The 23,244-nt window shown below is 36.8% G+C and overlaps 2 protein-coding genes across 2 annotated transcripts; one reads left to right on the forward strand and one right to left on the reverse strand.

Annotated features, from left to right (window-relative positions):
• The first annotated feature begins 278 nt into the window (after nucleotides 1–278).
• Nucleotides 279–12,552, forward strand: LOC145777653 (carbohydrate sulfotransferase 11-like). The gene is made up of 8 exons (XM_082589084.1): nucleotides 279–374; nucleotides 3,609–3,714; nucleotides 4,268–4,330; nucleotides 4,408–4,574; nucleotides 6,898–7,016; nucleotides 10,261–10,455; nucleotides 11,066–11,206; nucleotides 11,518–12,552. The coding sequence occupies exons 1-8, from the start codon at nucleotides 351–353 to the stop codon at nucleotides 11,858–11,860; spliced, it is 1,158 nt and encodes a 385-aa protein (XP_082445210.1). The 5' UTR covers nucleotides 279–350; the 3' UTR covers nucleotides 11,861–12,552.
• A 6,340-nt stretch (nucleotides 12,553–18,892) lies between these two features.
• Nucleotides 18,893–20,575, reverse strand: LOC145776844 (kelch-like protein 25). The gene has a single exon (XM_082588065.1). The coding sequence runs from the start codon at nucleotides 20,573–20,575 to the stop codon at nucleotides 18,893–18,895; it is 1,683 nt and encodes a 560-aa protein (XP_082444191.1).
• Between the last annotated feature and the right edge of the window lie 2,669 nt (nucleotides 20,576–23,244).

Genomic DNA, 23,244 nt, shown 5'->3' on the forward strand with positions numbered 1-23,244 from the left:
GGGGAAACAGAAAAGATGGCTGGGTGACATTGAAGAAAAGATTGGCATCACCTGGATGGTAACATCGAAAGACTGTGTAGCCTAATCAACCTACCCGGAGTAAAAACAATGATGAATGACCAGACTTAGGACTGCGTGATTACACAACGCTACTAGCTAGAAAAATATATTTTGTCTCTATTTTCAGCAGAGGATCTTGTTTTCCAGTTCAATATATTTATTGTGTGGTAAAAGAGCATCAATATTTAATTAAAGGATTCGATTTTGTTTCTAGGCTACGTACAGTGAAAACTAAGTTACCTGGTAAGTTATCATGCTGGCAAATTAAACTCATCCAGGGAGATTATACTATGAACATTACAGTACAAACAAAAGTAAGTGACTATTTCCAAGTGCTTTTTAAATTGCTAGCTCAACTGCTATTGTTTATTTTTATTTATATCAGACAAGAATGCCCATATTCGAATCACAAAAGAAACAGCACAACGAAAGTATAAAAATAAGAGGCATACAAACAACAGCAACGCAAAAGGATCTTTGCATGCTGCATCTATGCCAAGTTTTGGGAAATCAAATAGCTTTTTTACTCTTCAAAAGAATGCTACTTAAAGATTTAGACCACTTTTATATCGTATAATTTGAAATTCTAGACGAAACTAGGTGAAAGCCCAAAACTCATTGGCCTAGATTTCAGCTAATAAATATTTACCATAGCTCCTGAACACAACTAATTCAACTCGATAAGTTGTGAAACTGGCAACTCTGGTACAGAAGCAATGCGGACTCCGGTGCTGAGAGATTTATTTTTAATTTAGATGAAAAGGAATCGATTTTTCTGTACAATAAACGAAAGAGTCGTATTGACATTCTCTAAATGTCGCCTACTCAGGAAGGATATAATGGAGATAATTTTAGGTATAGAGAAGATTTGTCCACTAACACACTTGGAAAGATGTCATTGAAAAGCTTAGAAAAGCATAATTTTTCTGAGATGTCAATCAATCATTTATTTTTCGTCATTAACGCGTCCGGGACGAAAAAGATAGGCTACTAACTACAAAAATCGATATAAACCTGGGGCCTCCCCTAGAAAATTTTGAAAAATTACTTTGAATTTGGTGCATTCTGAGAGCATTTTCAACAAAAATGTGGTTACGAATATTCCTGTAAAATGGTGGTGTCCGTTGGCATAGCAAAAGGATAAGATCATGTTTTCTTCGGCATTTTTCGGAAATAAAGCTAAGTCTCTACGTTTTCTTGTTGCTAATTCCTGGTTGAAATGTTTGGTATTGGCAAAACTTGTTCTTTTAATGCAATTTTGTTTAAAATTAGGCAATTTTTTTAGACTGAAAGCATCATTCTCAATGTCGTGACGTCACACGCGTGCCAAATGGGGGGTTGTAACCCCCCTCCCCCCCCTTGGCTACGCCACTGAGCACGGCCACAAAACCCAAAAAAACAAATTGCAAAAATAAAACAAAAACAGAGAGAAGCACACATGTAGTAATGAATGACAGCCTAATGAAAAGTGTTGTGGATTAACTTTACCAGTTCCAATATTGATGTGGATGAGCAGTCATAATAATAATAATAGGATTGAGAAAGAAAACCGGACATAAAAGAAACCCATCCTCGGGCAAAAGCCCGTTTCGATGTGGCCCAGGAGTGCAGGTGTTGAGCTGTTTCTATGGTTAGACTGCACATCACACAGTAGCCTAAGACGATTGAGATTTGATATCCAGTTTAAGTTATTGTTTCTTGTCCTGGTGGGTGATGGAATGGATGAGCTGGTAGATGATGATGTCCTGATGGTGTTGATGAAGCTCTCATCCCCTTTTGCGGCGAGTCGTGTTAATTATGTGGAGTGTTGCGTTTGCTGTTAATATCTACAAACATAAAAGTACAGCACAAGCAATCGATATTATTAGTAGGTAAGCCTAATCTTTTGTAAATAATTTCGGATTTCCACTAAAATCTTCACAAGAATGCAAGAAAGCCTTTCTACGTTGTATTTCTATTGCGTGTTCGTTTTGCTTAACTGTTGTTTTAGTTTGTGAATAAAAAGTGACTTTGTATCAGTCTTTCTAATTGAAGAAGGAAATTTGTTCCATGTTTTCGCACCTGTGAATTTTATTGAATGCTGAGTAAAGCGTTTTTGAGAGTATGGAATGTTTAGAGAATCATTATCATGGTTTCTTGTAGACAAGCTGTGAACCTCTTTGACATATTTAAAAAGGTTGGAGAAGCAATCTGGTAGTAAATTGTTGTGAAATTTAAACACGAAAACACCGATTTCCAGTTTCAACAATTGCTCAATTGATATCGGGATCTTGCTACAACTATCATTGTTGGGACGGAAAATGCGATGAAACTGGTCACAGAGTTTTTGAAGTTTTTGTATAGCCTAAGTCCTTCGTTGCCATATTTCCAAGTCGTAATGCAATACCTCAGGTTACTTTCAATTAAAGAATGGTATAAGCAGATCAAATTTGACAAATTAAGACAGGGTCTAATCTTGGTAATTATGCCAAAATTTCTTCGAAGCTTTTGCAGCAAATGTTGCATGTGTGGTTTCCATGAAAGAATTCATTTAGAGTCAGGCCAAGGAAACTGATATTTTGTACTCTCTCAATTGGTTGTGGACTCAAAGATGAAGAAAAAATTATATTGTTGTTTAATAGGGTGTTTGATTTTTTTTCTCACTAATTTGTTATCTGCTATAATACATTTTAAAGCAAATGTACCTATTATAGCAGATATAAATATGGACCTTCTAAGCATTCAAACATCAGTTTTCCAGCTAATTTGATTCTCAAGTTATAAGATTTTTGCCGATTTCGAAAGTCACATGACCTCTTGGGGCATTTAGCCACGTGTGTACAGGTGGAAGGTAACCAAAATCAATTTAAAGCTGCTTTTAGGCCTAAACGCCACTTTTAAGACATCTGTTTTTTTTTGCTATAAACTCATGAAAAAAAATCACTCCACCCTACTACAGAGGCCTTGCCAACGTGCAAATCGATTACAATGACTGAAGGCCGATGTAATTTTGATTTCGGTCTCGAAGGTTAAAGGTGCTTTATATCTTTTTGAAATGTTAGTTTTGAGGATCCAAATTGCCAAACTACCGGTACAAAAATTATATTGTTACCAGTGTTGCCAAATTCATTTCGGATTGCTGGTACAAGTGCCAAAATCTAGTTATCTCACTGGATTGTATTGGTTGGATTGTATCACACGAAACTCACTCACACGAAATGTACAAAAAGCTATATTTATCAAATTCTATTAAAAATATCAATAATCGGCCTCCAGTCAAACAACCTTGCACATTAGCATGACCTGTGTATCAACTGTATCGTGTATCGTGCATATAGGTCGTCATAGTGCGGAACTTCAGTGTAGCAAAACCACACTAAACTACACACACAACCACCAAAACTACACTGGACGATGCACAGTAGACTACGTTTGGTGAATCGTACATTTGATGGTAAGAAGCTTGAAGATCGCCAAAAAACAAAGGGTAAATTTATATGGACACTAGTCATTGTGATAAATATCAAGACATTTCAAATTATTCAGTGAGAACTTTCGTACTTTTTCAGTACTTGGACTACATTTCCAGATGCAAGCGACGAAAGATTGTATGGTTTTTAATAAGCTGTATTTTTGCTGGAACTATTATCTTCAGAATCAAAGAACATGACGGAGGTATGAATTCATAAGTTAAGATTTAGGCTACTGTGTTTAAACACTACCAGCCTACTACAAACTGCTTGTGGCTATGTACATACAGGCCATATACCAACGTGCAAGCTTCAAATTTGTCGGCTGCGTAGCCGAGTGGTGAGAACGTCTGCGCGACGTTCGAAAGAATGTGGGTTCAACCCAGCTCTGGAGCACGCGGCTGTGATTCGGCAAAGACACTTAATGGCAAGCCAAAATAAGGGAACAGCTGACTCGAAGACTATATGTCACTTCGCTGCTTCCTGTCGTCTGTTGTATCGCATCTGTGATTGCAGTGTACTGTATATTACCGCAATGGGCGCAAATAAAAGCATGGTTATTAATTATTATTTTGATTTTGACTGGAGACCAATCTGCTGGTATTCAAAATCTCTAGTATAAGTTGATAGTAGTTAATGAGAACAGGCGAAGCTACTCTACATGGAGGTCAACGAACCGGACCAAACGACGTAACTTGAAATACTTCATTTTGATACGGTTCGATTTCTATTGTTTGTGACATTGTTTTTGACTTTAGGAAAAATACGATGGCCTAGTATTGATTGGTTACTTGATCATAAAGATTCCTCGAAAGGCAACGGTAAGCAGGTACTGTTATTTTTAATGTAGCAATCAACACTCTATCAAGACATTAATCAAACGATGTTCAATTTGTAGGTAACTGCATTGATTTTCACAAGCTTTCATGTAAAGAACCATATCGAAGTAGACTAGTTCGCGTGCAGAAATTGTGTGCTACGCTACCGAAGAAAAATTACACTCTTACGAGCAAGACTTTCAAATACAGCGACAACGCAAAGCTAGTGATGTGCGAAACTCCGAAGGTAAGGCTGATGTGCGAAAGTCCTTTCAATAATGTTTTGATCCACAGCTTTAAAATAGGTAGTTGTAGAACAAAAGTTGTGGCCCAGCACCTGTGCGCAAAACATTTGTGACCCTGTCAACAGTTTTAGAATTTTTGATTTTATTGTTGCTGCAATTGGGTGTAGCTTCGTCAAAGATAATATTTCTTTAATTTTCATGCGGTCAAGTAGCCTTTTGTTGGTCATGCTTCTGATGATGTGATTTTGGAAAGTGGTAAGTTTTTCATTGTTTCGGACGTCCAATTTAGGCATTCTAAACTGTGTAGCACGACTGGTAAAGCGTAGGTGTGGAAAATTTTTGATTTTAGTTTGATTGGGAGTCTATTGAGGTTAACATCTTTTTATTCTTTTCAAATGTTGCCCAGCCTAGACCGATTCTGTGTTGTAGGCTACTGCAGTTCCTACACCGTTGGTCGAGAATTGTTTGTGGCCAATTTATGCAAATTCTATTACTTGTTTTATTTGCGTGCCATATACAGTGAGATCGAGTGAGTTGTGAATTGTATCGGTTGTCATACATTTGGTTTTAGATACATTTATTTGAAGGTCAAATTTAAGAACATTTTTTGACAAATTATCGAGGAATTTCTATTTTCAGTTTAGATTTGTTGATGATGGCCATGTCGTTTGCATGGGTTAGGATGGATAGCACGTTACCGCCAATTGTGCATTCACTTGTAGACTACATTCATCTTCTGCTTCTGACACTATTGCAGCAGCTAAAATGCAACACAGGATCGCGGATAGAACATCTCCTTGTTTTACACCTTTTAGGATATTGAACGATCTGATTTTCCAATGTTTGTTTTGATCAGTGCTTTTGAGTTGTCGTAGGTTGCTTTTAAAAGTTTGATGTGTCTTCTGTTGATGCATGGCTGCCTGGTGATGCGGCCTGATTTGTCACATTTTATATACATATTTTGATTACAGCTACTGCTAGTGTTTGACGTTTTCTGCTATTTTTTACTTTTTGCTGTCTCCTAATGATATAAAAGCTTTTTGTTGCCTTGGGGAAGCAATAGCAAATGAGAAAAAGTAAGTTGAAAAACGCTCAATCAGACTGTTATTGAAAAATTAGTGTGACTAAAATCTTCGAAATCAAATTTTCTTCGTTTTTCAACATGTGAGGATGTTAAAACCTATTGTGTCATCTGGGGAAAACAGTAAAGAAAGCGTAAAAATGCAATTTTTAGCAATATTTCTTTAAACATTCGCCCAAAGTTAGCAAAATCTGAAATTTTCTGTAAAATGTGACAAATCAGGCCGTATCTTTAGGTAGCCATGGTTGATAAAAGTTTTATTTAAAATTTGCCAAGAGGTAAGGTAGTTTAACATTGTCAAAGGCCTTTTTGAAGTCAACGAAGATTATATGAACTCGGTTGTTGAATTCAATAGATTTTTCTATAATCTTTTTCAAAGCTAGGATTTGTTCGATTGTTCCTCTTCTTGGTTAGTAAGCTGCTTTTTTGGGCGAAAGGAAGCAAAAAATATCATTTTTTACTCGTGTAGCGATGATAGTGGAGTTTCCGATTATATGTAGCAATATTGCATGTAGACGGAAATAAAATTAATAACTGTATAAAAAAGGATTTTGACAGATCAGTTTCGAATTAACGTGTAGGCCTACTCGTTGCTTTACAAATCCCTCACACGTTCATTCATAAGACTCCCGGGTGTGCGCTTCAGGAACGCATTTCAGGATTGCTCTCCATTCAGCAGCAACTAGTGGACGGAATAATTCTCCGCCAACAACACTTCAACAACTATCGGAAACTCCACTCTGTCAATCTCGGTGACTGGCCTGCGTCAGTGGTTCAAAGCCTCTACAAATATGTGAAACTGCCAGGATTAAGCTCTTGGAGAAGCTTTCCCAATCAGAGGATAAAGATCAAATCAATTAGCAATCCGTCAAAACAATACGATAGCCTAACGAGTTGGAGTACGTACCACAAAAAAGTTTCTATCCCTGCTCATGGCAGTCAGATTCTTTACCCGAGCAGAGACAGTATCTCCTTGATATCTATCAGCAATGGCCTACAGTTGTCACCACTTAATTACTTCACTGTGTGAGAATTTATTCTCAGACAAAAAAAACTTCTTTGGATGGTTAATTTTAGTTTTGTATTTTCTGTTAGAAGAAGTTAAAAAAAGACAATACTTAAGCCAAAATAGGTTAGTTGAAAAGTTATAAGTTAAAAAATAAGTTAGCGAAATCGTTAGTAACGTTGCTATCTAAAGCTGTGCTAACAAATTAAACAATAAATTTTGATCTTTTAATCTTAAGGTCGCTAGCACAACTTGGCAAACTTTGTTGTTACGCTTGGATGGTTTTAAAGAAAATATTTCAAACGAGATTCTACGACAATGGCAGTACGAAAGAATTCCCAATAAACAGTTCAAAAAGTAAGTTTATCATGTGCACATAACGTGCAGGCATCGAGAGAAATACTTAAACTACAGTATAAGAAAGTGCAGGTGAATATAAAAAGCTTTAACTCTACCATGGCCACTAGGGTGGCTCTTAAAATTGAGTTTTTGAATTTTGCTTGGGACACCCTTTCAAATGGTGAGGTTGTCAGAAAAAATAACTCTTGCAAATTTTTTTTTAATTTGAAGTTGATTTAGAGGTGGCCCTCCCCCCCTAAAGTTCTGTGCCCTCCCTCGAAATACCAAATCTGCGTATCTCGAAAACCAATTGAGCTAGAGATACAGTTTTTGTGTTAAAAGATGCAGAAAACATGGTTTTCTATCTGCTTTCTGAACATTGAATGCATCTATCTTGAGTAGAAAAGCAGTTATTTAGAAAAAACGCCTTTGACCAAATCTTGATTTTACAACCTTTTTTGTGACCACGAAACCGTCTACAAAATTTCGTTTTTTTGTCTTAATTTTTGCACCTTAGAGGGAACACTGGTAACGATATTCATATCAAAATGTAATTCTGATCAGTATCATACTGGAAGAAGCGATATTATCGACAATATTTCACATGTTGCCTTGCGCATCGTGACAGGATGTCTGCGACCTACACCATTGGACAATTTCCCTGTCCTTGCAGGCAACCAACCAGCTGAGTTTCGTCGCGAAGAAGCCATCCTGTCTCTTTCTCGCCGCACTACGAACCCCAACCACTTGCTCCACTCAAATCTCTACGAGTCTGTGAGCGAGCAATCGAGCATCCTCGGCAACTGAAATCGAGACACCCATTTGTATGTGACGCACAACTTCTGATGAAAACCGCTGAAGACCAATCCATCAGCGCGGCTACCTGGGAGAACAACGAATGGAGCTCAGAGTGGAAGAAGAACTCCTCAAGACTCTAAAGTTGTATCTCCGACACCAGCTCCCATCCAACCGGAATGCATAATTTGCCAAGGAAGGCCTGGGTGCGGCTCAACCGCCTGCGTACTGGGCTAGCCTACTGGAGTCAGACTATTTCGCACCAACATGCACAAATTGGGGATGGCTCCATCCGCAATCTGTGAGTGTGGCAAAGAGGAACAAACCACAGACCACACCATCTGTAACTGCGCCAAATGGTGTGCGTGGTCTGCTTGAACTGGATGACGAATCAATGGACGAATCAAAGGATTGCTGCTCGACACCTGCTCAAGCATCTAAACCGCATCGCCACTGCCCAAGAGTGGTAAAAGACAGAGCCCTTGACCCCTGGAGTAACAAAGTTCTAAGGTTTAAACGAAGAAGAATAGACAATATTGTTCTTGTTGGAATTTGGAAACAGTTTTCTGTGTTCAGTAACAACTTGCAAAAGAAACTGAAGTTGGTACTCATCTTCAGTTAAGATTTTGTTAAAATCCTGGATTAGACTTAGAGCAACTCCTCTCTCTGCTCTGTCATTGACTACTGAAAGTCCCTTTGCCATGTGTAAAGCTTGAATAAATGCACCATCTTCAGTCCAATGAGCAGGATCCTTTGAAAGTATAATTATTGCTTCATCTTCACCCAACAGCTGAAGAAGCCATTTTGAATTAGAGGTGCAATACTGTTCTAGACCCTTATTGCTAAGAAACGCATCTACTTTGATGCTTGGTCTCCTTGGTGGACGTTCTCCTGTTTCATCTAACATGGTTGCCACCATTAGCTTTTTACTTTCCACAGACAATCGAGAGTCAAACAAGGCTAGTCCAACCATTTCTTCGGACAGATACCATAAATGCACACCAAGCTTTTTGCATAAATCGCCTTTGCCATCCAACAAGTGCGATGCATAGCACCTGAAGCTTGAAAGCGGATTCCACGCTCAGGAGTTTCTCCAAGGAATATGATACAAAACGGGCATTTTAGCTATGCATGAATGCATAAAAGTTTAGGAATACTTATTTCGTTTATTGCTTTACCAGTTTTACCGGTTAGTTTATGAACTTTGTTTATTGAATAGCTTGGGCCACAATACTTGTTTAGCACTGTTTTGTGCTAGAATACCGAAAACAGGTTTTTTCTAAATAACTGCTTTTCTACTCAAGATAGACGCAATCACTGTTCACAAAGCATATAGGAAATCATGCTTTCTGCATCTTTTGACACAAAAACCGTATCTCTAGCTCAAGCAGTTTTTGAGATATGCAGATTTGGTATTTTGGAGGAGGGAGCAAAACTTTAGGGGGGGAGGGCCACCTCTAAATCAATTTCAAATTCAAAAATTTTTTGCAGGAGTTATTTTTTCTGACAACCTCACCTTTTAAAAGGGTGTCCCACACAAAATTCAAATTTTTTTCATTTTTTGCCAAATAAGAGCCACCCTAATGGCCACCCACAGTCCCACAGATACGGCCTGATTTATTACATACTGCAAACTTTTCCAGACTTTATCAAGTTTTGGTAACTGAATGAAATCTTCTAAAAGTAATATTTTAACATCTTTTTTACTGTCTTTCCTAGGTAACAAATGGGGTTTTCACATCACCAGGCGTTAAAAAAATAAGACAGTTTGGTTCTAAAAATTTCAGTCAGATTTTCAACCACTTGTTAACAATCTAAATGAATGTTTCTGAACTTTTGCTCTTTTTTACTGCTTCCCCAAGGTAAAAAAAAATGTATTATTATGATTCAGCGGAAAGTAAAAAAGGTCTCAGACAATTTCAGTCGCACAATTGCAGTAGCGCTATTCAAAAGCTGGTATTATAAATCAAACTGTACTTTTAGATCAGTGATTCTCAACCACGGCCTTCTACCATTCTTCCTGCGGCCATCATCGATGTAGCAAAATAATATTACTTGTGCTAGACGAACTGCCTATAATAGCAAGAATAGGCTACCTGGCTGTCACGTAACTTACGCGTTATAATAAAGTTTCACCACACTCCGGATACAGAGCAATTAGCTGCATGTTTATCAGTGGAATTACGCCAGACTTTAACATTCGCGAGCAATTTCTCACTTTCCGTTCCATTCAGGGCACAACAAAGTGATAGGCTATATTATATTTTGTGAATGTCGTTCAAGTCTTGTGGAAGCACATCTGGTCTCATCAAAGCTGTGCTCAGTTGCAACAGATGAGTGTCCTTCCATGTCAAGAAAGAATCACAGTTTGATTTGATTAAATAATCAAGGTCTTCATAGAACCAAACGTGTAACCTTTTTTCCTTACAATCTTCTCTGCGACCCTTTCATTGGATTTGTTGTTTAGTCTGGCAGACGCCGAAGCCAGGCGCCGTGTTCGTCACTACACGTCATTTTTGATCACTCGGCACCCGTTCGAGCGACTGGTATCAGCGTATCTTGACAAGTTTACCGGGGACAACACGTTCTACTACCAGCATAGCTATGGAAGACAGATTGCTCTCTATCAAGCACGGGAGTATTTGTATGGCATGAGAAATGGGTTTGTACAATCATGATATTGCTAAGGGACAAAGACTGGCGTTTGCTAACTAATGTTCTCCAAAAAAAGAGCACAAAAAAGTTCGTGAAACGTTTAGGGCGTTTGAATTGTCCAAAAGTGAAATATTTTTCAAAAACACAAGATATGGTTATTTGGCATGACGATTCAATAACAAACATTTCTTTTACAAATTTTTATTTATAATATAAATGGAGAACATTAGTTAGCAAACGCCAGTAGTCTTTGTCAACAACTATATGAATTTTATATAGTTAAGTTTATGCCAGAGGTTGAACGTTTCGTTACCAGAATATTACCACTAGACAAACAATAGCCAATAGTTTTTTTCTCTTGAACTTACGTTATTCCTTGCACATCTCACTGGCTTTAGGTTGCATAGTATTATATTGTTTTGCTTTTACAAATATCTTCTACGTGATGAACAAGACAGTAGGCCTACAGGCTACAAGCCACTACAATATGCCGAATACATAAACCCACATGAATAAACAATAGAATAACTTTGAATCATTTAGGAATCGTTTCTATGTTGGAGAAATAGGCTACATATGAAGTTGAGTGCCCACTGAGCTCATGTTTGTTGATACAGAACTAAACTCATTCAGTTGAAGGAGAAGGAAGTCAAGTCTTTGGACAAGTTTAAAGAATTATCAAAGCAGCAACAAGAACAGGTCTTACAATACAGAGAAGTCATGTTATCAGGGCAAATATCTTTCTTCCAGTTTGTGAGGTACATTAGACCGTTTTTTTATTAATTGTGCGCATAGCCCTACTGAGTACTGTAGCCTACATAATTGTAATTTTTATTTCTTTGTTTAAACGCAAAAAAACGATACTGTCAAAATGAAATCCAGCAAACCAACAAATGGAAAAGGTGGCAAAACCGTAATGGTTTAAGACGTGCAATCGCGCGTGTACAAGATCTAATTTTATAGAAAATGTATCGACGACTATTATAGGCACGGCCACCAAACCTGAGAATTAGAATGAACTTCTCATAGAATTAGATTTTATAGTTCAGCGAGTCACATCTTTTTCCAGATTCCTTGTTGACTTGCATCATTCTGTGAAAAGGAGTCGGTTTGACCATCACTGGCGCCCTCAAGTGGATTTATGTATGCCTTGTGCTTTTCAATACAGTTACATGATGAAGTTTGAAAATATATCCCATGAATCTGCTCGACTATTGAACTATGTGCAGCAACATCAGCGTGGACAGGCCGAGAAAATTGAATTTACGAAAAAAGAAAAGCCGAGGTATCGTATTTTGACTCGGAGAAAGTTTAAAGAAATTCCTGAAAATTTTGTCAAGATATTACGAAAGATTTTCAAAAACGACTTTTTATTTTACAATTATAATCCTTTCCTCTATCGTGGCTATTAAATATTGAGTTGGTATTTGTATCAAAATAACTACAATCGGGCACACGGCACCTGGACGTGATCAAGTTCGCTTTAAACTCAAATGTTATGAAACCATTTTGCATTTGTCAATGGACAACAATGGCAATCAAGGCAAGTCTCAGTGTAAAAACAATTATCACCCAGTTTTCATCGCGGCAAAATGGTGACCGATAGTTTTCGACGCCGACAAAGAACACGCGATTGTATCTTTGCAAAACTTAGCAGAGAGTCAAAACGTGAGAAGGTGACTCGGCGACTTCACAGTCTTTCCTGCTGTTTGTTGCGTTGAATCTGCGCTACCACATTGTCCTGTGTGCTGTTGGTATAGAAACAAGACAATAGCTTTTGTGGTCGGGGAAGGGCTGGTTAGTTGTTACACTTTTCACATTTGTTCGCTTTTCCCAAAACGTAAACATGATAAAAGCTTGAAATTTTAAGGTTTAGTGGAATATTATCTCATCTATTGATTAGTGATCTTTCAGATTCGTATTTTCTACAGTTTATTCATAGCGCGCAACTTAAAAGGTGTACTCAAGTGTATGAACTCACCTGCCACCGCAAGTCAGTTGATACACCATGGAGGGTCAGTTGATACACTACCTAAACTGCTTATTGTGCTAAAAATAACTTTTAATATACAATGAAGGATTGAAGGAATAATTATACACTAGCTTATAGGACTTAGTATATTGAGGATTAATAGATCATGTAAATTTTATCAACAATGAATAAAAATGTGTGCAAGACTAAATGACTATTGCAGGGGTGTGCAACCTTTATTACAGGAAGGCCAGATATAAATATCTGGGTGAAACCACGAGCCGCATCTTTATTTAACATATGATTTCTGGTAGTTGGAAGTGCTCGCAATTCGAAGTCCATTTTCCAAGTGTTCGTCTGTCAGCACCGATCGATACGGAGGTTTCATGCCGCCCATTTTAGAAAAAAAATGTTCGCACAAATACGTTGAGCCAAAAAGAGCCATTTTTGGAGCCATAAATTTTTTCAAATGTGGAAATGTCATTTAGGTTGAGATGTTTTTGGTAAAAATCGCCAAGATTCGTTTCTAAATACTTTGCTTTGAAATCCGTTTTCTCTTGAAGATCAATCAGTTCAAGTTAGATATCAGCTGGTGCTTTGTCAATGTCTGTGTTGAATGGTGAAGGAAATATATCAAACAAATGTTCATGAGATTTGAGGTCATTGAAACGAGCGAGAAATTAATACAACAATTTGTCAAGTTGGTCTGCAAATTCAGTTTTCTTTGCAGAATGCATTCCATAGTCTCTCAAAGTTGGAAAGTGGAAAAGATTTCCAGTCTGTATGTGAGATATCCAAAGTCGTAATTTGTTCGTAAAGCTTTTTATGTGACCATACATTTCATTCGCATACTGTTTTTTTTCACTGCAGTCTTGTATTGAGTTCATTCAGGTGCGTAGTTATATCAACCAAGAAAGCTAGATCGCATATCCAGTTTTTCTCTTCCATTTCAGCTATTGGGTGCCCTTTAAGTTAAAAAATTCATGACTTCTTTCCGCAGTTCGCAAAATTGCAGCATGCGTCGCAACATGCAGCCCTTGCTTAACCAAAGCACCTCAAAAAAGTAGCTTACAGTAGATATTTATGTGTCGTGTTAAGATCATCCGGAAACTTTTGAAACTGACGGTGGTTGAGCCCTCGTGCTCGAATGAATTTTACTGCCTTAATAACCGGGCTCAAGATGTGTTTGAATTTCAAGGATTTTGCGCACAGGTTTTACTGGTGATAGATACAATGAAAAATTGCTATGTCATCATCGATTTTTTTCTCCCTCAAGGCAGACTTCAATAGACCTATGAATCCGATGCCAGTTCTGGGCATGGATCGAGCACCATCAGCTGCGATTCCGCAGAAACTGGACAAGTCCAATCCGAACTTGTCAAAAGCATCAATTACTTCAGTGAAGATGTCAGCACCAGTTGTCCTGCCCTTCATTGACTGTAGTGGCAGAAGGTCTGCTGTTTCGTTCAAGTCTTTGTCTACTTTTGTCACTAATATCACAAGCAAGATCATCGATACGCCTTGCTATCGTCCACCGTGACAGACTCATTTTCTCGAACTCACTCTTCATTATAGGGCATGTTTCTAGAGCGGCATAGATAAAACACTGTTTCACAAAATTACCGTCAGAAAAAGGTTTCACAGTTTGAGCGATTCTATGTGCAATTAAACCATTTACGCCTAGCGTCCTATATGTAGGACACCCACTCAAACTAAAAATTTCCTTCGCACGTTCAGTTTTTAGATTTAGACGAAGTCAAAATACATTATTATGAGTATTTTTGCAGCATAGATCAAAACTTTTTTCAAAAATTGCTTTTTTGGTTGAGACTTGACATCATTTTCAATTTTTCCTATTTTGGTAAGTCTGAAATTTCGAAAGTGCATGTCGATTTATAATAATAAATCCGCATATGGAAATAAGCTTCCATAAATATTGGTCATTTTTTTTATTCGTTATGTATCAACATATTTTACAGCAAATGTTTAAATTAAATTGGCAGCAAATTTTTGGGAAAATTGGTTCAAAAGATTGGTGTCCTATATATAGGTCGCTAGACACACGTGTTAGCAAAATGAAGCAAAAGCGGCAATCAATTCCCACGCATCAAGTGGTATCAAACAGCAATTCCCTACGATTTCTAGTCTACGCTGTGTAACAAAGTAGTTGTGTTTGTTTTTAGAGCAATAACATATTTAGCGTAATTTAATGAAATGTTTTGATAATTTTTTAGTTTTCTCTTGACGTTTTTACATGGATTTTTTGCATCGTAACGTATATTGTATTGACAACAAATAGGAAATTCGTCCCTTCCGGTATTTTTGGTGCAAGTTCCAACTCTCTAGCTCTTACCATATTCGTAATAAGGCCAAAATAGCAAAAATACGCTACCTGGCACATCAAGATGATGTTATAATGAAAAAATAACGTCATTTCTTAAATCAGTGACAAAAACCCAGTCAGAATTTGACCCGAACCTAATTTTCCTGAAAAGTCGCGTAAAAATGGGACACTCTAATACAGTGCTCTTCAACCTTTTTGTCCGTGGTACACCTTTTTTCAATTTTTAATAACTTCGTATACCTCACAAATAGCAATGTTTAATTGTGCACAGGAAGTAAAAATTAATTGTTTGTTAAAGTGATTATAGTAGTCTTGAACTGGGCACAAGAAACTACGCATGCAAAAGTGCAAAAAACGTCGAAATTGAAGATTTAATAGCTAGCTTGTTGTTGCATTGTTTCGGCAAGTTGGACATAACGTGGTGTTAGCTCTTTCTCTATTCCTCCCAGCATTAAAGAATCAATGTCAAGTATCGAGTTTCGTTTGTTTGACATGATCTCAACAAGACTGGAAAACCCTTCTTCACACAAATAAGTGGTAGGCATCTGCACCAAGACATCAATGGCTTTTTGGGCGAGATTTTTGTATTCGGGAAATTCAAGAAGAGATACCCAACATTCTGTGTAATCCACTTATCGGAATAAGTATTTTTGATTTAAATCCGCCTGTAGTTCCAATAATTCCTCATCCTCAGTTGGTTCTTCATTGAATGGTTGGATATTCCATGAGTTTGCTTCCAGACATTGGTGGTTATCTTCAGGAAAATACGTAGTCAAATTGTCGGCAAGTAATTTCAGGTGACCAACAATAAGGGCAGACAAGTTATCTTCAGTAGAAACGTCCTCAAACTCCCAGCTAGACTCTTTCATGTATTGACTTAATAGGCTACAGGAAAGTCATTGAAGTTCCTCGGCAAAGCATTCTCTTTCCAGAGTGCAATTTTCATCTTCAGCGCATTGATTTTGCTAGTTGACCGAAATATATCACCCCCTCTCCCTTGAAGACTGATATTCACTTGGTTCAAACGATCAAAAATCGACGCCAAGTATGCCAATTTTGCAATCCAGAATATGTCACGAAACTTGGAAGCCCTTGGGTCTCCCTGTTCAGTGTAAAATGCCCCTAATTGTTTGCGAAGTTCAAACACACGGGAAAGAACTTTCCCTCGCGATAGCCACCGTACCTTTGAGTGCAGAATAAGTTTTTTAGAAGAGGAGGTCATTTCATCACAAGCCCTACTTGCGCATTAATGACGCAACAATCCCAAAGTCAAATGCGAACCACACGGCACACGCATCCAAAATGAGCGTATCTGTTTCAAAAGCGCAAAGCCGGTTGGCGAGTAATAACCGCACACCTGTAGGTCCGGTTAAAAGTTTACAAATAGGCCAATTGCTGTCTCTGTTGTGACTTCCACTATCACAGATCTAAGCTGTATACCCTTCGTATACCCTTCTCCAGCTGTATACCTTATTTTTGATCTGGTATACACTTGGGTATATAGTATACCCGGTTGAAGAGCACTGTCTAATATATATACTAGCTAGCATATAGATACCAGACACTTGTTGAAAACATATTATAAATCCACATAAAAGCAACAACGTAATTGATAAAAACAGAGTGAAACTGTTCACCAAGCATTTGATAAATGAAGTGACTTGCGTCCTTCTGGTGGCTATAATCTACATATGTAGCATATACTACCATGAAGTCAGCTTTTAAACGTGGTTTTAACAAACCTGTCTTCATCATGTTCAATCTTTAAATTCTTGTGGTGGCTGTCAGAGAGTTAAGATCTAACGTTGAAAACTGTACTGGAGTTTCTTTTGAATCAGTTTTATTGAGTTTGGTATGTTAGCACAAGCAAACTTATCAGGGTGCAAAACAAGTACACTTTACAACAGTATACTGCACGATACGGTACGCTATATTATTCTAGTGTTTAATAATTAATATCAACAATACATACGATACTACAATACAAACAACGTATATACATTTTTGCTGTTTTGTGGCATAAACAGCACAAAACAGATCCTACAAATCAAAAGAATAGTACACAAAATTTGAAAAAAGCAAAATTAAGATTGTATCGATTGACAATGGCAAATGATTCGTAAAGTTCAGCACGGTACTGCATAGATTAGTAAATTTTTAAAGTAAAAAGTGGAGTTTATTTGACTGTATTAAATCAACGACAGTAAAACGTAACAAAAATTAATTAATTTAAGAACAATATGTTGTTAAAGGTGAGCCAGATAAATCCCAAACAGCCACTTCATCTGGCCCAGATCCGTATCCGATCTAGTAAAGATCTGGACCAGATAAAGTGGCTATCTGGGATCTATATAAAAAAAGTTTGTAATTGGAATAAATCTGTTGTAATTGCCAGCAATACTTTATTCGATCAAAAGAAACAGAAAATTCAATTCACACAAAAACAAAATCAGACAGCAACCAAAGCATGGTGGCTATGCCGGGCTGTTTGAAGCTTTGCATCAAGATCACCACTAATAACAAATATCCTTTTTTCCAACCCATCAGCTCAACCTGCACACGGATGGAATTTATATCACAAAAATCAACCCATCAGGCGATCAATCACATTTTCAACAATTTTTAGCACCATATTATTACTACCCGGATAGCAAAACCCGTCATTTTCACATTGATTCAATCAATATAAAAATGACGGATTTTGCTGTCTGGGTACCACAAACTTGTCTACCAATTGCATAAATGGATCATCACGCACGCAGAAGCCAGTCATTGTCTTGGTCACACACAGTCATTGTCACACGATTCACATTTTCTAATTTACAATTAACATATAAAACCAAATTAACCCATTTATGCCTAGCGTCCTATATGTAGGACACCTACTGAAATTAAAATTTTTATTCGCACGTTCAGTTTTTAGATTTAGATGAAGTCAAAATACGTTTATGAGTATTGTTGCAGCATATATCACAACTTTTTTCAAAAATTGCTTGTTTTGTTGAGACTTGACATCATTTTCAATTTTCCCGATTTTGCTAATTCTGAAATTTTGAAGATGCATGTCGAATTATATCAATAAATCCGCATATGCAAATAAGCTTCCAAAAATATTTGTCATTGTCTTTATTCGTTATGTATCAACATATTTTACAGCAAATGTTTAAATTTAATTGGCATCAAAATTTTCGAGAAAATTGATTCAAAAGATTGGTGTCCTATATATAGGTCGCCAGGCACACGTGTTAGCAAAATGAAGCAAAAGCGACAATCAATTCCCACGCATCAAGTGGTATCAAATAGCGATTCCCTGTGATTTCTACGCTGTATAACAAAGTAGTTGTGTTTGTTTTTAGCACAATAACATAATTATTATAATTTACTGAAATTTTTGATAATTTTTTAATTTTTTCTCGGCGTTTTTACATGGAGGGCATCTTGACGTAGGCGAATTCGGCCTCAAAGCGATTTCGATCCGCTAAATGACTTATTTCAGTGATGTGTTGCTTTGCTAATTTTCATCTTCGCATTTTGTGAACTGTCGTTTCAATAAAATGCTTTCGTTTTCAATAAATCGATGACAAGAGATTTCCCATTTATCACTTTGAGCAATTACGATTAGGCCTACGCGCTTACGCACGAGAAACTTGCGAAATTTGGTAGCGGATTTGCCTAGCGTCCTATATGTAGGACTGTCTTTTTCTCGACCAGTACTAACATAATTAAGAAAAAATTAATTGTGAAATGTTTTTTAGGTCATGATTATGCAATCTTTAAATTTTCAAACTTTTTTTTTAAGTACTTTCACTTTCGGCACAAATGGGTTAACCACCATGCTATAACTACGTGCAGATTGTAGGGTTGGTGAAGCAACTTCACTTACGGTGACATTTCTTGATTCGTACAATTTTCAAACATATGTCATGCCATGCACACGAAAAGATGAAACATGTATGTTCAAAGCAACTTATGAACGAATCAAAAATTAATGTAACATACAGATTATACAAGCACGTAAAACAAACAATTAAAATCAAAGTATTGTTCTCTTTATTATGCAAACAACAAGCATTCCACGAAAGAAGCATTATGAAGCGATAAACGGAGTTCTTATTGTTGATAGAAACGTTAGATGGCTACAACAGAATGATTAAATAATTCTTCAACAGTTTGTCCAACAATGCTCCATTCGTTAGTTTGTGGGTCATAACACTCTATTTCTTTGACTGGTTGAGATCTTTCATCAAGTCCACCAACAACAAATATTCTTCCTTTCAAAACACAAGCAGAAAAAGTAAATCGATAGAAATGCATGTCACTGATGTAAGTCCATTCATCCGTTAATGAATCATACTTTTCAACACTTTTAAGCGTAGCAATATCATCAGCTTCAGCTTTTCCACCAATTGCATAAATAATCCCATCACAACAAACAGCTGCCAGCCATCGTCGTGGAGTTTGCGTGGGACTTACAACTTTCCATTTTCTTTCACCAGTTTGCAAATATTCAACAGATGATAAATATTCACCATTGTCGCTTCCACCAATTGCATACAAGCGATCTTTGCAAGCGACAAGTGCGTTTGAGGATCTAGCTTGTCGCAATGAAGGTAAATTCTGCCATGAATTAAATGTTAATAAATAGCACTCCCCAGGTTCTTTGCTACCGACAGCAACCGGGTTTCCATTAAACACAGTTGCTCCCATCTGTGATCTTGTCTTTTTCATTGACTTGACTTTTTCCCACTTCAATTGCTTTTCAGATAAACCAATTCGCCAAACTGAAGATGTGCGAATGTTGTCTTTGCCTTCATCGTCGTCGTGTTTTTCTCCACCAACATAATACAAATGACCACGCATTGCAACAGCACAACCACAATCTCGACCATCTGGTAAATCAGGGAAGGCAAGTGGTGGTTCACCATTACAGTTATAAACTTCAATCACTTTGGACAATGTCTCAGTTCCACCTAAGCTCAATATTCTGGTGTTCTTGTCTGGTTGCATCAAATTCTTGAAAACTTTGTTTTGTGCTTGAAACATCAACTGACATAAACCAGGATTTTGCATCACCAACTTTTCTTTCAAAACAACTTCTTCAAAAAATAGTGGTGGAAGTTTGTGAAGATCTATTAGTTTCAAAAGCTCAGGAAACTCACTGGAACGATTTCCTTCATCATGTTTGATCCATCCCAATATGGCAGTGAACACTAAAGCTTCATTGACAATGGATCGATCTTGTTTTAAAATGCAATTTCTCAGATCTTTTACTTTGAAATTTTTGAACTCAATTGTACTTGATACTGCATCAAAATTTCTGGCAATGACTCCTACAGTTTGAGTTTTAAGTGAATCGTTTTGGAAGTATTCTGCGATACCAAGAACAATAAAACAGTTGTTTGGACTAAGAGCTTCACTCACAAAATCAAAGCAAAACTGCTTCGCATCATCAATTTGTAAGTAATTGGATGCTGCAATCAAATCACAAACATTCTCGCTGTTGATATCAATGTCTCCAGTGTAAATAAATTCAATCAGACTTTTCATTGAATTTCCATCTACACAGCTGATTTCAATAGAACTCTGATATTTTTCTTTCATCTCAATTTTGAACATTGATTCAAAATAAATTGAAAAGCAAGACAAGACCATCTTGTTTGCAGGAAAACGACCATACCCTGCGCATATTTCAACATCATTAAACAATCCTGAATATCTGTTTTGATTCGCATATTCGAGCAATTTGGATTCATTTGTTCTCTTCCTGGATACTTGCTCTAGATCAGTTCTACCAACAAGTGAAATAGACATTTTCATTGTTGATTAATTAATTGCTTAAATAAAATGCTTAGAATACTGAATTGCAATCACAACGTAACTGCAACGTAAATTAACTGATATTAATAAAGCAAGCACAGAAGCATTCAATCAGAAAGCAGATGATTTCAATTTGCATTCTTATTGAGATACTGAGAAAAAAATCATATATTTGCAACTAATGGCTACCTGGAAGTGTGGCCTGATTTGTTACATTTTTGCAAATTTTGATTACCGTTACTGCTACTAATACAAATTCAGTTGACATTGATACTTAAAGTTTAATTTAAACTGTATTGTTTTTGTAATCAGTCAACATAAGATTATTGCTCAAAGCTCCTTAAAATAATCCACAAGTTATGGACTGTTTTTACAAGTATTCACAAACATTGCAAAAGTTTCTTGCAAAAACTATAAAAGCTATGTTAGCTGCAATTACAGCAAGTACTAACTAATTCATTCATAGCTTGTCACGCCAGTGTCGGAGCCAGGTAAGAGCATTGTTTGTGATGTTTTTGACTAATCAAAACATTGGATCCTTAACATTGCACGTAACAAAGAAAGTTTTACACCCGAGGGCATGTGAACTTTGTAGGGGGCATAACAACGACGATATTACAAAGTAACCTTAATGGAATCACCTCGAGAATTGTAATTGCATCAATCATGCAAAACTACACATACTGTAGCCTACTTAGGTTTACACATGACACTAAAAAGGACTCTCAATCAATGTAATGTAATCTCCAACTCGTTACCACACATCTACTTGATTGTCTGACATTATTACAGAAGAGTAAACCATTTGTATTTTACGTGGAGAAGTCAGCTGATGTTTGCACTAATAAAAAAAAGTACTTTAACCGTTTGTACTGAGGGGGAGGTTCGGTTCGGCCTTGGTACTTTTCAAAACTAAAAAACACTATCAATACCTTTGAAATTTTATGACTTTTCTTAAAAATGATTCAAGTATAAATGACGTTGCTATGTATATAGTTTATGACATGATTTTCATAACATACAAAAATAGCAATCTAAAATATCAGATTTTCATAAGAATAACATGTTCTGATATTTTAGATTGCTGCTAGCTTTTGCTTTCAAATTATACGGATCAGTAGGTTTATTGAGCGTTGCGTGGAACTACGTCGCAGATTTTTCATGACTTAGTTTGATTAATCTTTTAATTGCATCTAAGTTTCTTTGAAGTTATGAGAAAGCTTATGATAAGCCGTGCTGAAAAAGATGTGATTTTACTTTGTTTTTTATGGCCAATACATTTTGTTTCTAATTTATAACAATGAAGAGTCGGAAACGTTTTGACAAAACTCAGATTTTTGTTGATTTCTCGTCGGAATGCAACAACAAGCGAGTTCTTATCTCGCCAATATACTTTCGCAGGTACCGTACATGAACTTACATCTACATTAAATTTAGTTATTTATACTGTAGAAATATTTATGGATGTTTTTGAAATGTTTTATAAAAACAAGAGTTTGAGGGATTCTGAAGAAAACTTGATCTAAGCTGCTATGCTTTTGTAGAGAACACACGCAGCTGAATTGTGATTTGAAAAACATTGCACATGTCATATCAGCATTGAATGTTTGCGTAAATGGTAATTTTATAATTGCTGGATTACAAACTGTTTTCCAACGGGATTCAAAAGTATTTTGATAAATATCACCAGACACCAGGGCCTCCGAGAGAAGTCAGCACTGGTCGGGAAACAATACGAAAAATGGGCCCCATAATATTTTTTAGCAAATATACAACTAATTTGTATCTTGCGTTGCATGTTCGTGTTAAGCTGAAATTAGCCTACTTTCCTCAGCATGAAAAGAACTTCGTTCAATGTAAAAATCATCAATATAATCACTGGATTACATTTGCAGCAAAAAGCCATTGAGGCAAACTATTTTGTCTAGAAAGCTTTGTAAACACACAATAGGCCTACAGGCAACGAAAATAGTTCAACCAAGCATTTAATTCAAGAGTGTCCAAACTTTTTCCCACGCGAGCCAGATTTGATAATAAGTGTTCGCGGGCCAACAACCACAATATTTTTTCTGAAAACTGCAAGTTGAATTTATATGATTTTTGTATGTCTGCAGGCCAAAAATAACACATTGTACAACAACAGGCGCGAGCCATACAAAAACGTCTCGTGGGCCGGAGATGGCCAGCGAGCCGGACTTTGGACATCCATGATTTAATTCAACCCATTCTGGACTTTTTGCAATGCAAAGTTACGGATCACAGCATCAAATGATAAAATTTTGCGACGTCTGAATTGATGCACAACATGTATTGTTAGGTTTTTCGATCGGTTTTGAGTCATAGGCATAGACTCCGTAAGTAAGGAGTCTATGGTCATAGGCCTACTGGAGCGCAAACAATTCTTTACAAATTTCAGTAATTGCTAAAACCACGTTTTCAAAGCGCAACCGTTGGAGGTACCTACCAGAACACAAAAAAAATCATAACAAAACTATTTGAAAAAACCTCTCGACAGTTGAAATCAATGATTCCTTGTGTAGAGATTATGGGGTGGTTCGTTCTGGTTTGCAGCTGAAGTTTGCTGTGTGGCTTTCTGTCAAAAGTACCAACTCATCCAAAATGTCTTGAAAAATGTCATTGTTGTAGCCTACAAATGGTTTAAA

The sequence above is a fragment of the Aplidium turbinatum genome, chromosome 9 (assembly GCF_918807975.1).
Source record: "Aplidium turbinatum chromosome 9, kaAplTurb1.1, whole genome shotgun sequence".
NCBI classification, from domain to species: Eukaryota; Metazoa; Chordata; class Ascidiacea; order Aplousobranchia; family Polyclinidae; genus Aplidium; species Aplidium turbinatum.

Excerpts from the sequence above, each read along its gene's own strand:
- LOC145776844 (XM_082588065.1), bottom strand. The coding sequence starts at position 20,575 with ATGTCTATTTCACTTGTTGGTAGAACTGATCTAGAGCAAGTATCCAGG.
- LOC145777653 (XM_082589084.1), top strand. The coding sequence starts at position 351 with ATGAACATTACAGTACAAACAAAA. Across the intron at positions 3,715-4,267 it reads AATCAAAGAACATGACGGAG|GAAAAATACGATGGCCTAGT; the intron begins GTATGAATTCAT and ends TTTTGACTTTAG. Across the intron at positions 7,017-10,260 it reads CCCAATAAACAGTTCAAAAA|TCTGGCAGACGCCGAAGCCA; the intron begins GTAAGTTTATCA and ends TTTGTTGTTTAG.